This window comes from Podarcis erhardii (genome assembly GCF_964252035.2).
Source record: "Podarcis erhardii genome assembly, chromosome: 1".
NCBI lineage: Eukaryota > Metazoa > Chordata > Lepidosauria > Squamata > Lacertidae > Podarcis > Podarcis erhardii.
In genome coordinates this window covers 79756803-79772694 of record NC_138497.1, presented here as the reverse complement: position 1 = coordinate 79772694, position 15892 = coordinate 79756803, and the positions used below count along the sequence as shown (strand labels likewise).

Here is a 15892-nt window from a genome sequence, read left to right as displayed (position 1 = left end):
TACCGCATGCAAGTTCATCAGAGCCATCATTGCAGTCTGGAAAGGAGTCACATTGCTGCTTTATGAGAATGCACTGGCCACTGGCACAACGAAACTGATTTGGGAGACAAATTGCTGCAAGGGGGCAGGGGAAAGAACAGTGAGGAAACTTGTATCATTCTCAGCTCAAATAAAATGATGAACAGATCATTACCATAAAGCCAGACAACAGTTTTTAAGAACCTCCAAACTGCACAAACTTACATTTTATTTATAGAAATGAAACATGCTTCACTGTCGAGTTCTAAGGAGAAAAATGGTTAACAACCTGCTGTTCAGAGTCTGCATTTTGCTGACGTGTGAGGACTACACCTTAGCTGACATGGACAACCAATGAAATATGGCTGCAGTTTCAACACCCTATGACATGTGACTCAAGGTGGCATGGGAGGCAAAGCTGCCACTGACAAAACACTGATGGATGCTCTAAACTCCTATAACAGCCAAGTATGGCTTCAAAGAATTACTTCCACTTCCTGTTTGCCTGCTATCACTGTTGTTCCCAGAAATGCCCAGAAGTGCCTTTAGTCAACTAGCTAAAAGATTAAGGTAACAGGTCTTACTTTCACAATCAGCTTCATCAGATTTATCTTGGCAATCAATTTCTCCATTACATCTCAGACGTGCATCAATGCACTGCCCTTTCTCACACTGGAACTGGGACGCTGAACAAATTGGGCAGCTGTCTTCATCACTCTGATCATCACATTCAGGAAATCCATCACATCGCCATGCCATAGGGATGCAGTCTATCTCCCCAGTTGCACAGGTAAACTGGTCTGGAGAACATGTGGGAGGCTCTGGGGAAGGGAATTAAAAACAATACATCATCAAATTATTTTCAAGTCTTCCAAGAGATTAAACCAATTTAAAACACTTTAAAGCAATTTAAAGCATTTAACCATACACACACAATCTTGTATTAGATTCTGAAACAGCATCAAGGCTCTTATACGGAAGGGGGAGAAAATTCAATCAAATTCAGTGCTTAAAAATTAAATTATTATTAGTATAAGCACCGTGTTTGAATTCTAAGAATGTAGTTAATGTAGGGACTCATGAATTAGGAAGCCTCAGGAAATAAAACAGCAACTAAGATTTGCCACTCACAAGACCACAAACATTTGTAGCCAATGCAAATGTAGATTGGTTCTTCGCCCTCATTTTCCATGCTTGTCCTAGTGGAGATGTTTGCCCTTCACAGTGTTATAATGCAAATGAAAGCAGATCAAAAATATGAAGAAGGAAAAAAAATCTTTGAAAAAAAGCAGTAGATAATATCAAGCTATTATTGCAAGATGAGGCTGGCTCTGTGTTTAAAATTGCTGCATCCAGGACACAGAACAAGATCAGAGTAAAACGATTAGGAAAGAATAGGCGAAGACATGGATTTATTGCAATCAAAGCAAAATGCAACATGGCAAAGGCTCTGGAAACCTCTTGGAAGTTGAGAAACATGGGCAAAATAGACTCTCTTTCTTCATTTGCAGAATAGATACAAAAACTCCGGTACCACAGACCATGTTGTGGTCATGAGACAGAAATTGTTTATAAGGGAAATTACTCTCCCTGGGGAGCTCATAGTCCTAGCAAATATGCCATTTATTTTTTTTATTAATTTTTTAAGAAAATTTTTCTTTTACAAATAACACATTCGTATCCAATATAATACAAAATTCTTTTAGACTTCTCCCCGCTCCCTCCACAATCCTCATAATTTTAAATTTGATTCACATTTCCTTTATAATTGTATTGCCAGTTAATAAATCTTTACAGCTCTTTTCCCTCTTACAATACCCTTTCTCCTCACAAAGCCTCTTTACATCCAACTAGCGTTGTCTGTTCATCACAAATATTTTCCAGATAAATCGTAAACTTTCTCCAGTCCTGTGTGAACTTGTGATCTTTTTGGTATCTAATTTTTCCTGTCAGTTTATCTAATTCAGCAAAGTCCGTCAGTTTCCGTCTCCATTCTTCCAATGTTGGTAATTCTTCTTGTTTCCATTTTTGAGCCATTAAAATTCTTGCCGCAGAGCAAATATGCCATTTAAGAGAAACAAGCATTCCAAAGTAAACTTAAGAAGAGAAGTAGTAAGCTGAAATGCTGGAGAAGATTCTTTCCTTAAGAGATGAGATGCTCATTTCTCCAGAAAACACAACCACAAATAAGTAAATATATATATATCAGCGGCAAAAGAAAAGTAGGCTATAGGCAGGGGTGACAGAAACAGTGTCACAAACAAAGTACTTAAACTCGAACCGAGAAAATGTTGGAGCTCAAAATACGCTGCTGTTGAGTAACATGGCATCAGTTCCTTTTAATGATGTTTTGCATCTAACTACCACACAATGATTATGCTATTCCCCACCCCCTCTCCTTTGCCTGCCAAGGAGTAACAACAACTGTTAAGCTTCCAGGAAAAGACTCAGAAACCCAAGTCCTCTTTTCGAAACTCTGAAAGCAGAACTCCTAAATAGTGGCCTAATTTCATATGAAATTTAGGCTCACCAGACAACTACGAACAGCTCCTGAGAGAATGCTCCTGTTTATTCCTGAAGCAAGAGAGTCCTTTTGTTCCCCAAGAAACAGGCTGTAAGTTTACTGAGGAACTCAGAAGACTAAGCACAGAGGTTTGTACACAATGACTTTAAAACAGTGGAAAGTGCTTCTGCAAGTGCCAGGCACAGCATTTATTTTTTGTTGATACCACAAGCACCAGCACTTAACACAGTCCTGTATGCTATCTATGCCCTATACCAGGGCAGTCCAACTTTTCATGCCAAGTGGGCCGCAAGAATATGGGGCGCTTGCCTTTTCAAAACCAGCTACGTTGAGGCGCCAGGTTTTGGGAAGAAGGTGCAAGGTTCTGACAGGATCTTAGAGCCTTCCCACCTCCTTCCCCAAGGGGGCGCAGGGAAGAGTGCTAATTAGGTTTTGGGAAGGAGGTGGGAAGACTCTAGGACCCTGTCAGAGCCCTCACGCCTCCCACCCTAAGCTGGCAGTGCAAGAAGGGGGCATCAAATGTTGTCTAGGGTTGCATGCAGTCCAAGCAAGACAGGAGAGTGGGTGAAAAGTATCCACTTTTTGTCCAAGCAGCCTATCCACATCCTTGGAGATGGCATAAAAAAACCACAGTCTAATATTTGCAATAATCATGCAAAAACATGACTTGAGTTTCTTTTTAATCTGTATCAGTCAGATTTGGGGGCAAACACCAGGGGAATTGTGTGCATGAGCTTTATAGGAATTCCAAAAACAAAGCCTGTAGAACAAAGACATCTAAATGTGCTTGCCTACTGAAATCTAAAGAACTTCTTAAGTTCTGCGGAAAGCACATACAGAAAACTTCCACTTAGGTCACCTACCTCCACATGTTAAGAGGTTCTGTAGAAGGACCAAGTGAACTGGGCAGGAGCACCTTGGCGTTCCATCTCCTTTCGCTATGCAGATGTGTGAACATCCACCGTTGTCCCGGGAACAGGGGTGTGCAGCTTTATAAATTAAAAAAAGAAGAAAAAAGAATAGTTATGCTACTACTGTTAAATGACAACTATGGCAAGGAGGGTGGATAATAAGTAAAACTGCTGCTGCTACTACTAGATACTACTAGTAGTACATAAGATGTTTGAAGTCCAAATATCATCAAATTACACAATCAGAATTTTATTTATCAATTGAAATGTATATACAACTTTTTTAAGTTATCTGAGTGGAACCCTCAAAAGGGTTTACAAAAAAGAATATACTTCTGAAATGTTATTTTTGTTTCTGTGTGTGGGGAGGACAAGATCAGGGGGGAAACTAAACATCACCACAAGGTTTAGTGCCATTTTCAAGCAATAGCATTTATGTGTTAAGGGACTGAACAATGACATCTATGTTTTAAGGGGTTTTTTGTTCTTTGGTAGTAGTAGTCATAGTAGTAATGCCATCTCTTTCTCTCTGGTGCAGCTAAGTGGAAAATTCTGTAGTTCACCATGCTTATATTGCTTTTGGTAGTCAACATTTAACATGTGAACTTGTGGTGTCCTTGCATAAATCACTGACCACTAAAAAACAAGTTTTACCCCTTAAAAGTGTTTGCTGTAACAGATTTTGCTTTTAAGGACAGACCTGTGCTTCTCAGTGCTCAAGGGCAATATTCTTTTCAAGTGTGAGTGAATACACAAAGCTTGCCATTAAAATATATCACATGCATTTGCTATGTAAATTTGCCACTTAACAAGGAATCACGCCTTTTATTTGTTTTCAGATTTACAAAAGGTATTTGACACTGCCACATAATGATGGTGTGAAATAAGGCAGGAAAAATATGGTCGATTAATTCTTATGCAGGGCAAGTTGATTTAACTGCCAGCTATTGTCACATGCAGAGCATCTAAGACACTGGTAAGCCTTATGAGATACCAAGAAAGCTCTTGTGATCCAGGGAGTGAAAATCTGGACCTTTATACTTAGTGTTTTCTCTCCCCCCCCCCCAAAAAAAAGTATTTATCTGCAACTAATTGTAGATAAACTAATCTGTATCCAACTATTTTCTTCAGGGTAGAAATAGGTCATATTTTTCTAACAGTAACTTCTATATTCCCTAGGTACATCTTAAAATAATCAAAATATCACACACTAGAACACAGCAACAATACTTGCTTAAGTTCTATCCTATTAGTAGTGACCTCATGGCCTTGGTCAGCGAGCTGAGAAGGAAGATGCCCATGTATATTGTGCTTAAAAGTCTAAAGCATCAAGAAGAATGTATCACTGCAGAAATCTGAAATATCTAGCTCTGTAATAAACTTACAAAATTCCTCCATGTCGACATCTTCAACTGCATGAATGCCAGTTAGATGAACTATTCGACCTTGTATTCTTGTCCTCTTGTACCCATTCGTTTTCTCAGCTCTTTCTATCATCTGCTGCTGGCGGTCAATCCAGTAGAGATGATTTCCCAATACTGTCAGTCCCATTGGCTGAAGAATGTTGGCATCTTGTAGTGTCACACGGTTTGCTCCTGAAAGTAAAATACTACTTTTGTGATGACATGCTTTTTTTTTTTTTTAAAGTTAATAAAATTAGTTCAAAAAATTTCAGTAACTGCTTAATGTTTGCTTAACAATTTTTCAGCATCTCCATTATTGGACGTGATGAAGTTCAAGAACCATCTGGATAAAATGGATGCAGAAACAGACACACTGGCCTACCAAAAGGAGTAATGAGGAGAAAATGGCCAACCAGTACCATTCAATGCAAAAAAGAGTGCCCCATTATGTCCTGTGTCAGAGGGCTTTTGGATCATTTTTGAAAGCAATGTCACTTGGGCAGACTATACATAAAAGAGTAGTTATTTTTCTAGTTTTCCAAATATGTTTGAATGTGCACGCACGCACGCACGCACGCACGCAGCAAGCAGCCAATTTCATTTCTTACCAATCTGAATGTACATGCCAATGTAAACATGTTTCTTCCCATGTAACCATAGCTTTTTAAAGCTTCATACTTTTACACACTAACCCCATATATCTGGTGCCACAATTATATGCCAGAATGTACGGCTCAGGGGAAAACTGTAAATCATAGTTAAGAGCTGGTGCTGTAAGTGGGAGTTAATCAACAAATTGGATACATTCTTGCTTACCTCAAATGAATACCCCCCCCCAAGTAGATGTTTAAACTGTGACAATACACCCTGATCCACAGAAATACCAGTATGGGGTCTTTTGTCCCCTGCCAAACAGATGATCAGCAGTATCAGCTATGGAAGTGCTGGGTGCTTTGTGGAAGTATGGCCTCTAAGTGTGCTATAGTTCCATGAATTCAGATGAGCAACACAGCCTCACGTGGATTTGAGTAATGCAGCTTAAAGTCATTTAAGCAGGTTATTGAATATATATTATGAAATCTATACAGGCATCCTGCATACCTAGCATTATTTATACACAGTCACTTAATTATAATAGGCTCTCAATTCGCTTTATTTAAATTTTGGTCTCCAAAAGGATTGGACTCTGTCCAAGGGAATATAAATGCACCCTATTTAACTGTTTTAAAAACATGCCACTGCCAAAAAAACAAACAAACAAACAAAAAACACTTATAATTTATGCACAACTATTAAGAAGAAACAACCTGCATTTTTCTATTATGTCAGAAAAGCCACATTCCAGCCATTTCTGAGTGTGTGCATAATCTCCCCCCCCCCAAGAAAACATTATTTATGGGTACCTGGTGCCAATATTTCTAAATTGATAACCTCTAATACTTTTGTGAGAACTTAAGTGTGTAAAATCTCTTTTTTCTACTGACTTTTTAAAGTAATGGTCACAGAATAAAATATTGTAGGTGCAGACTACAACATGCTAATGAGCAAACAATTCTGCTAATTTACTGAATAAAATTGCTTGAGCTCAGCCATGCATGCAAACACAACGTTTCTTCTTACTGCAGCTGGTATTAAATTGATTCAGAAGATTACACTGTACAAAGACTCTTGTTTTACTCTCCCAGCCCCCTGCAAAGGAGTACTTCGTGGCAAACAAATTATACTAAATAAAGGAAAACATCTGAGGGGTAAGATTTTTTTTTTTAAAAGCACACACATTACTAGTAAATAAATAATAATTACCCAAAAACAAAAGTAACACGCACAGTGCTACGAAAAAATAAATAAAAAATAAATGCACAAGTTCTTCAAGAACAATTTGCCAAAGTTTATCATATGAGGTTGATGGCTGTAAACAATACTTATTCTTATTGACATATACAATAAATGCATAACAAATCTCAATAAAAATATTATCTTCATGCTGTCCATTTAAAGGCTATATTTGTTTGGCAAGTTTCTCTGCAAGAATGATGGACCAACAAGCCCCACAAGCAAGTCCTTGTAGTTTCTCAGCCACTTCCAAGCATCACTTCTCTGAAAATCTAGTTCTTATAGGAGTTGGGTACAGACATTCAAACCCAATGACTGGGATCCAAAGAGTTCCCTGACGTACACTCAGTGACTAGTTTTCTTAAAAGAAAGAAAGAAAAGCAGACCAGACCTATCCCATGCCAGATCACAATCTTTTTTTTTGAAAATTTCAACAGTTTCAAAAGCAGTTTGCCATGTGGCAAGGGGGTCCGCTATTCAATGAGCTTGTGCCCATATTCCTTACATATATTTCATACATAATACGGATCACTTGGCATGGGCTGTGTGATCAGCAAGGATCTTTATGGCTTTGTGGCCAAGGCCAGAATTTAATATGCCAGCTCAAGAGACTGAATCACGGTGCAATGGGGTGGGTTGGAGTGGAACCTGCCAGATTATGAGCAGAACCTGACATAATCTAGCAGTGACTGTACTTTTAAATTCCAATACATGGCATTTACTGGTCAGAGAAGTAGATCCTGGGTGGCTGACAGCTCTCCACACATGGAAAGATAGCAGCAGCTAATCATACTAGCAAAAAGCAAGATGAATTGGGACAGTAGACACTTATGGGGTGCTTTGGATGTTGGCTGTTAAATTTGGCTATATTTGAACAAGCAATCAGTTCCTTTCCCCAGTAAGCCAAAACAAATTATATTACAAGTATTTAATGTACACAGTAATTAACTACTCAGATTTATAACAGTTAATAAATTCAACCTGATTGAAAGAAAAAAAGGAGTGTCTGTGTGTAGCTCTCTCCCTCCACACCCACCCACCCTGTACATTGAGATATTTCACAGACTTTGAGCTATTTTATTACCAATAGACTTATTTGTAAAACATCATTATAGCTATTACATCCGGCCTAAAGCTACCTCTGGGTTCTGAGAAGCAGAATGTTTTTCAAGGGAGGGGATACAGAGACATGTCTGTAGATAAAACTAGATGAACTGTCAACTTTGCCTAAAGGTTAAATAATAGTAGATTTAGCTGCTGTTCTTTGAATTTCACTATAGTAGGATTAAATAATTTTTTAAGAGGTTCATCCATCTACACTGGCATAGAGAAGATGATCTTCAGAGCAGTCTACTAATATATATTGGATTACCTCAGGAACCAAGTTAACTTACACAAGAACATGGAGGAAAAGTTTCCCATCCACTCCTCCTGTTAGTAGTCCCCTTATTCCCACTCCCCCAACTGCTCAGGGGGCTTTTGAGAGGGCACAGCTGGCTCCAGAGGGCAAGGAGAAACAGGGAACTTTCCTTCTGTGAACTTAAGTCAACAACTTAGGATCCTAGAAGGACACTGACAAACTGGAATGTGTCCAGAGGAGGGAAACCAAAATGGTGAAAGGCCTGGAAACGATGCCTTATGAGGAACGGCTAAGGGAGCTGGGCATGTTTAGCCTGGAGAAGAGGAGGTTAAGGGGTGATATGATAGCCATGTTCAAATATATAAAAGGATGTCACATAGAGGAGGGAGAAAGGTTGTTTTCTGCTGCTCCAGAGAAGCGGACACGGAGCAATGGTTCCAAACTACAAGAAAGAAGATTCCACCTAAACATTAGGAAGAACTTCCTGACAGTAAGAGCTGTTCGACAGTGGAATTTGCTGCCAAGGAGTGTGGTGGAGTCTCCTTCTTTGGAGGTCTTTAAGCAGAGGCTTGACGACCATATGTCAGGAGTGCTCTGATGGTGTTTCCTGCTTGGCAGGGGGTTGGACTCGATGGCCCTTGTGGTCTCTTTCAACTCTATGATTCTATGAATATATTATTAAAATTTAAGGTAACTTGCCAGGTGCATATTTGCCCTTGGCAACCAATCTAAAATATTTTATTCCGTGCTGACAATATGGAACATGTCCTTTGCATCAAGTGTGTTTATTTATGCACAAATAGGAGAGAAGCACTATGGGTTGCCTTAAAAGTGATCATGTCCAAATCAAACAATCATTTATGTGACTCATACTGCCTATTTAATAAACATTGCATTCTCTTTTATCCAGATACCCTTTTTTCTTTTCATTAAAGGGCGGAGGAATGATTTTATACCAGAAGTATCATTGTAAGTGAGGCTCATGTTGCTTGATCAAGCCTAATACTTCAGTCTCTGAAAAATGAAATTCTGCAGATGAACACATAAGGCAGAATAGGAACGTCAAGCTGCCAAAAATTGTCACAGTTAACATCCAAGCAATATCAAGTTCATGGCTGAATCTTTGCCAATATCTGTATCAGTTAAAAGTGCCACATATTTCTTACTAATCTCTGCCCAATACAACATCCACTTCATCTTTGTATTATACTATATATATATGAAGCTTTCGTTTTGTGAGTAGACGTGTCCCAGACTGTTACTGGAAACTCTCTAGCCCGCATTCATTTAAAGTCTGATTTAGGTTTTTTTTATCATGGAAATTTATTTTGAAATAAAAGTGCAAGTGACAGAAAGGACAACTGCTTTATGATGATATTCCACCCCAGCAAACGATGACAAACAAGGGGGAAGAATGAGGGTGGGAAAATTAGACTTCATATGTTACGATAAATCAGTACCCTAGACAAAAAACACTGCTATTTATGATTTCTGCTGCTCACCAGAAAGCTTACAAGAGGAAGGGAAATAAAAAACCCTGTGACGAAAATGAAGAGATCTAAATTCTTTAAACTATACATAATTTAAATGGAACAAAACACACCTGATAAATCACAGCTTTCAATTCGTTTGAGATCTGCATCTACCCAAAAAAGCTTCCCTAGCTTGTTGTCAACCACCAGGGCAACAGGCCGAAGCAAGCCAGTAGTGAAGAGCACCTCTCGTTCTGTGCCATCCAAGGCTGCACGCTCAATCTTCGGGGCTCGTTCTTGCATATTGGTGAAATACATATATCTGACAACAAGTAGGAAAACAGCCATAGAGAGTTAGCACAGTTTCTTAAATGGAAGATACAGTATATCATGGTATTCTTGCTATGGACCCTGACATGAAGATTTAAGAAGTCTACATCTGAAATAGGACATTACTGCTCAACTTCCAAGACTTATTGGTCGGTAACTTTGGGGGAGAAGAACAGAAAGAGGAAATCCCATTAACATTAAATTGTTTGCAAATTAAAACAAACATGAAGTTAAATTATAATGTTTCTGAGAGTCCCACACACAATGTTTCAGGGGCTAAGGTTTAATACCCCGCAGCAAATGGTCTGAGGGCTTCTACATTTTAAAAGTTAAAGACGTTTCATCCTTGTCAGTATGGCCTGTTGATGCAGCCCTATGCAAGCTGTTTCCCAAAGAAAAGATAAAAAGGCAGGATACATTTCAGAATGTATGAAACTTAAGAAAGTGCTGTATCATCTGGACAATCTATTAATTCTTACAAAACAAAAGGATTCTCACCCTCGCTCAGCATTTACTACTATGGCCCTTGGCTTGTCATGGTCTCCCCGTAGCACAACTCCAATCTGCTCCCCATTAAGTCTGTAGACGTTGACTGTATTTGTGGCTTCACAGGTCCAGTACAAAGTATGGCTGAAAATATCAATACTCAGGTCATGTGGCTGCTTTTCTGGATTTTGGCTTTGGTTGGGAGTACTCATGACTGTGAAAGGCTGCAAGAAGATGACGACGACATAAAATAGGAATAAAATGGGGAGAAAGAAAGATATAACAAAGTTAAGGAAAGCATACTGTAAGGACAGTCTAATGAAAAGAGCACTCACACAATAAAGGAAATCTAAGTTGCTTAAGGAAAAATAATATATCTTTTCCCCCTTCACCCATACATTATAGTAGGCAGCCTCTTATAGATGAGGCATTCCCAGCTATGAGAGAAATGAGTGGATGCCTCTTTTGAAGAGAGTACCCACCACCTGCTATTCAAAGTAAAATCCTCTTATCAAAATCCTCTAAAAAATCTGATGCCTAATCAATTAACCATAGCAAACTTTCATGAACAAAAGAAGCAGATAATGGACGAGGCAGCAATACAGAAATATACAATTTGTGTATTAGAACTAAATTGCAATCTGTTTCTTAATGATAAACAATGTGATTTGTTTAATTTATGTTGTCCAAGCATGGCTCAAATATTACCCAAACAGTTTTGGTGTAAGCAAACAATCTTGCAATTATATAATAAAATCAAAAAACCACAGCCATGGAAGTTTAATGTCCAATTATGAACATTAAGGTTCATAAAACACTAATTAACAGAATTAATTGGAGTATGAAGTAGCAAAAATCGCCAAACAATTAAATTTTTTTAATACCCATATGTCCCTAGGAGGTACTTCTTCAAACACTGAAACTCTTGCCTATGCTGTACAACAATCTGTGTCATAATAAGCAGCTTCCAATGTAATTTGCACCTAGGAAGGGCCACTAATAGGAAGCCATCTAGCAATTAACGCCTGGCAGGCATCCCTCAAAGAGCAGATCTGACACTATAAGGCCCCTCCTTACTACACACAATAATTCATTTTCTGGAAAGAAAATGCTATGGAAAATTCATCACATCAGCCTACATGGTACTTTCCCCAACCCCCTTTTTTAAACTCAACCTGCTTATAGGAATTCTTTGCAACATCTTCTGGGGTCTTTGAGCAAAACACACTGGAAATACAGGTTATGTACCACTTAAGAGGAGGCAGCATGGGACAACATTACTCTGCCCACTGTAAGCTGTGGAGGGTGTAAGGTGTGCCATAATGAGGGGGTTATAAAAATTGCAGTTATAACACTGAGACCACAACATAGAATGTATGTTCTCCTCCTGCTTCCCCAGAAAAAAACTCCCCCTGTCTACCTTAACTATGCTTATTGCATTATATTAGCAACAATATTAAATTATAGTTAAGGCTAACGAGGGTCCTGCCTTTCAAAAGATTCGAAGCCTCACAGAAGCTCCTATGCAGCGTGGAGCTGGTGCACAATACAAGGAAGACTGGGGCAGAAAGAGAGACAGAAGCCTCATAGTTTTCTTGTGCATCCCAAGGTCTAAGGCAACAGCTGGATTCTGTACCATCTTCATTCCTTCCATTTGTTAAGTCTATTTAGAAATAGTGTGGAAGGTTTTGTTTGTTTGTTTGTTTAAAAAAAACACTACAAAATCTTTCCCCCACCCCATTTGCTTCACACAGGATTTCAATTTAGTTGTTGGTGGTAGAAACCCTTGTTTGTGAGACAGTAGCTAACACAGAAGAGAGGCACAGGCAGACAGTCTAAAGATGTTTGGAGAACAAGGACGAACAAGCATTGTCCTTCAACTTTCCCCCTGTATCCTTTGGGCAGAAGCAGTGGAGAAGCTTTTATTCATAGTTTGCATTTCATCAAATACAGAAAACTGTCCTGGTTATACAAACCATGGTTTCCTGTATTTAGACAAAATGGAAAACTGAATCTTATTGCAAACTTCTCATCTCCTGTAACATGTAAAGCAAGAGGTGGGTGATTGAAAGGGGAATGGGGCTCATGTCTGTACTCAAAATAATAACCCATGATTTGTCAGCAAGTCTGAATCAGGCCCAAGATGGACATTTATGAATGATAAAAGTTCTAAATGATATACATATAACTCAAAACGTAATATTGTGTGCTTGCCAGTTTGGAATTGAAACAGAGCCACCAAAAACATATGGCAGCTATTTCAACATGCTTGAGGGACTCTCAAGGGGAGTAAATGACATTTTTAAAAAGGCCTTACAGCAGTGATGGCCAGATTTGGCCCTCCAGCTGTTTTGGCACTACAATTCCCATCATCCCTGCCCACTGGTCCTGTTAGCTAGGGATGATGGGAGTTGTAGTCCCAAAACAGCTGCAGGGCCAAGTTTGGCCATCACTGCCTTACAGGGTCCTCTAGACTTCCAGACATTTGGCGGCAGCTAAGCAGAAAAGAGGGAGAAAGGGTCTAAAGAACTAGAAAATCAGACAGGCTGTATGAGTCTATCAATGAAGTCTAAAGCTGATAGCAGGTGAGACACAGGCCTGGTTTGCATGTCATCCTATGGCTTAGCAGGACCGCAAAAGCATGTGGACTCCTGGAGAGAAGCTTACAGCCGCTTTGCTCTTCTGTGGTCCCTAATGCTGCAGCACCCAAGCTAAGCCATCCGAACCTGGGCTCGCACTTAAGCTCTCCCCAGTCTAACCACAAGCTATAACCGAGGCTTGTTTTTGGCTAAGCGTGATGTGTAAAGCAGACCACAGAATGTCAGGGTGTCAGCTGAAGAACAACCACCGCCACCACAAGTAAAATGGAGAACAGGGGGAGGGCGGGAACTGGCCTGCTCAAGCTCCTGACATCATAAACTAAGTATTGGGGGAGGGGTACTAGGACCGGGTGGTTCTTCCCATTTCTTAGAACTATTAGTGAAATGTATTGGAAAGAAAAGACAGCTTTCCTCCTCACTTTTCAATAACTATGTGTTGCCTCACTATGAAATGATCTGATTTGGGGCTGGCAGCTCTCTACTGCAGCAGTAGAAAGAATGCTGGGAGGGCATTGTGCGCTGTGAAGGCTCTCTACTCCAAGGCCTCAGAAACACTACAGATTCCTTTCCCAGAACGCTTTGAGCCCCAAACAGGACTATTCTTAGAAGGTGGAGATTCTCTAGAACATCATATTACAAGTCTCGCCTGCGATACATCTTTACGAAAACATACACCAACAGATAGACATATACCATTGTTATTATTATTATTTTAAACTTACCTGAGTGCCATCATCTTTGGCTCTTTTAATAATATTCTGGCGTCCGTCTACCCAATAGATAAATTTATCCAATGGATCATAATCAATAGCCTTGACATTTCTTAGACCATGGATAGGAAGGATGATGTCTGGGCTTTGCTGGTCATCTGGTATCATTCGACTTATTGCAGTCTTCTGACTAAACAGTAAGAAGCTGCTAGGTGCTAAAAGAACAAAGAGAACATTTAACATCATCATCTATGAATACAAGGATCGTGGAAAAAACAGGAAGGCTCAAGAACTGCATTTGTGAAAATATCAAAAATTAGAAAGAAGCAATGTTCCAGCTTGCAAGTTTTACTATTGTTTTTGCACAGTTAACAGTTTAAGACTGTTAAAGAGTAATTTAGAATCATATTTTCAACTGGAACATAACTATCAATCAGTATAGCAGAAGAGCAAATGATTCAACAATACGATTATTTTAGAAACTTAACTATTATGCCACTGCTCACAGAGAAAAAAATCCCAAAACTTTTTATTTCACACTACAGTGCATTTCCTCCAAAAGGTAAAGCTGAAGTTATTGCAGATCTCAAAGTTATGTTTTTGGAAACCTCTGAAATGCACAACAGCTGCGATTAAGTCATAAGACTTTACAGTCTATGTTACAATATAATTGGTTTCAGTGTCTTAAATAGATCAGCTCCAAACCCCAGAGAACCAACCAGCCTACTCTCTATCACAAACAAAACAAAACAAAATAAATGCATAGTCCTTCAAGTGGATATGACTATAGAAAAGTTTGAAACAACCATTCACAATCTTTTTGAATTTGGAGATAGGGAGGGGGGAAGTGCTAGACCATCCTAACCAAGCATACATTGGGGGAGTATGCATATAGACCCTCACCAACAGCCATAATCATCCAGTTGGTTGCTGCATGCAAGTACTTATGGGTTGGAGTAAAGGCAAATTAAAGCTACCAATTTCTTTTGTGCTGCTCCACCCACCCATCATTCAACTTTGGGAAGAAGCAACATCATGAGACTGCTGGGACTAGCGCTAATTCAAGGGAAGAATTAGCACTTCATGATTGATGGAGGGTGAAGAACCACCCCTGATCAGGCATGCAGGCTCTCTGGAAGGAAGTTAATGAGTCTGCCCAGCCTGCCCTACAGCAGGAAATAAGTGGTTTCTTCCTCTAGTTAGCTTTTCCTTTCCAAATTCTTTCTTAGGATCTTCTACCTTACTCCAACTTTCTTGCTTTGTCCTGCACGCACTTGAGCCAAGACTCTGTTTTAGTGGGGTGGGCTAGAACGGAGAAAGGGAGAGAGAGTACAGCCTCCAAGGGTGGGATGTTCTCCAGATGCTTCTGGCAGCATCAGTTGTGGATCCCTCCCAAAGTTCCAACTCTTTCTCTCCCACGTGCATTTACATTATGTATTTCTATAGAATATGCATGTGTGTTATATGATAAGCCTGCAACTTATGCACATTTAACTTGTGCACATTCAGCATTACATGTGTTGCAAAAAAAGTGTTGTTTTTTTAATTAAAAAGGGGCGGGGTTCTGAGGAAAAATTACTTTGGCAATCCTAAAAGTAGTACAGAAACACTTAAATAGGTACACACACACACACACACACACACACACGTGTGTGTGTGAACATGGCCAACATGTACAATGAAGGCATGTATGTGAACCAAGGGCTTGCTACGAGAAAATAGTTGCAAGTATTTTTACAACTGCAGAAAAAGGTAAAACACGTACAACTGCAGTTCCGGCTGTTGGGATCCAATGTGTAGTGAGATGCACAACCACAAGTATAGCCATTGGGTACAGCCAGGCACAGCTGCCCACAATGTCCATTGTTTTGTACACAGTCGTTGAAGCCATCTTGCCGCGATGAGTGGAAAACCAATATATCCATCACAAAATCCAGTCGTCCCTGAATTAGTGTCCGGTTCCTCCCATTTGTCTTGTCCGCTCTTTCTATGCTGTGAAGGTTCCAATCTGTCCAGTAGATGAAGTCACTGTACTGAGTTAGGCCAAAGGGATGAGGTAGATCATCAGCTATTATTTCCCTCTCTTGTCCTGAGGAAACATGAACATATGTTGTTAATAAATGTAAAAAAAATGAGAATTAGGTAGCCAAATGATAAAAGATTAATTGCGGGAGATAAATTTTAACTTTTTCTCTTTTTTTTGCTTTCAAAACATACCATGTCTACTTTGGATGCCACAAGGATT

General features: G+C 39.5%; 1 protein-coding gene across 1 annotated transcript in view; it reads right to left on the bottom strand.

Annotated features, from left to right (window-relative positions):
* LRP5 (LDL receptor related protein 5) overlaps positions 1-15892 on the bottom strand; it is a 121956-nt gene that overhangs the window by 12002 nt on the left and 94062 nt on the right. Inside the window, exons 12-19 of the mRNA XM_081843583.1 lie at positions 15413-15736; positions 13660-13862; positions 10350-10561; positions 9653-9843; positions 4839-5048; positions 3406-3531; positions 603-839; positions 4-114 (exon numbers count right to left, since the gene is read on the bottom strand). Of these exons, the coding sequence (XP_081699709.1) occupies positions 4-114; positions 603-839; positions 3406-3531; positions 4839-5048; positions 9653-9843; positions 10350-10561; positions 13660-13862; positions 15413-15736 (1614 nt within the window). The remainder of the gene's footprint in view (positions 1-3; positions 115-602; positions 840-3405; positions 3532-4838; positions 5049-9652; positions 9844-10349; positions 10562-13659; positions 13863-15412; positions 15737-15892) is intronic.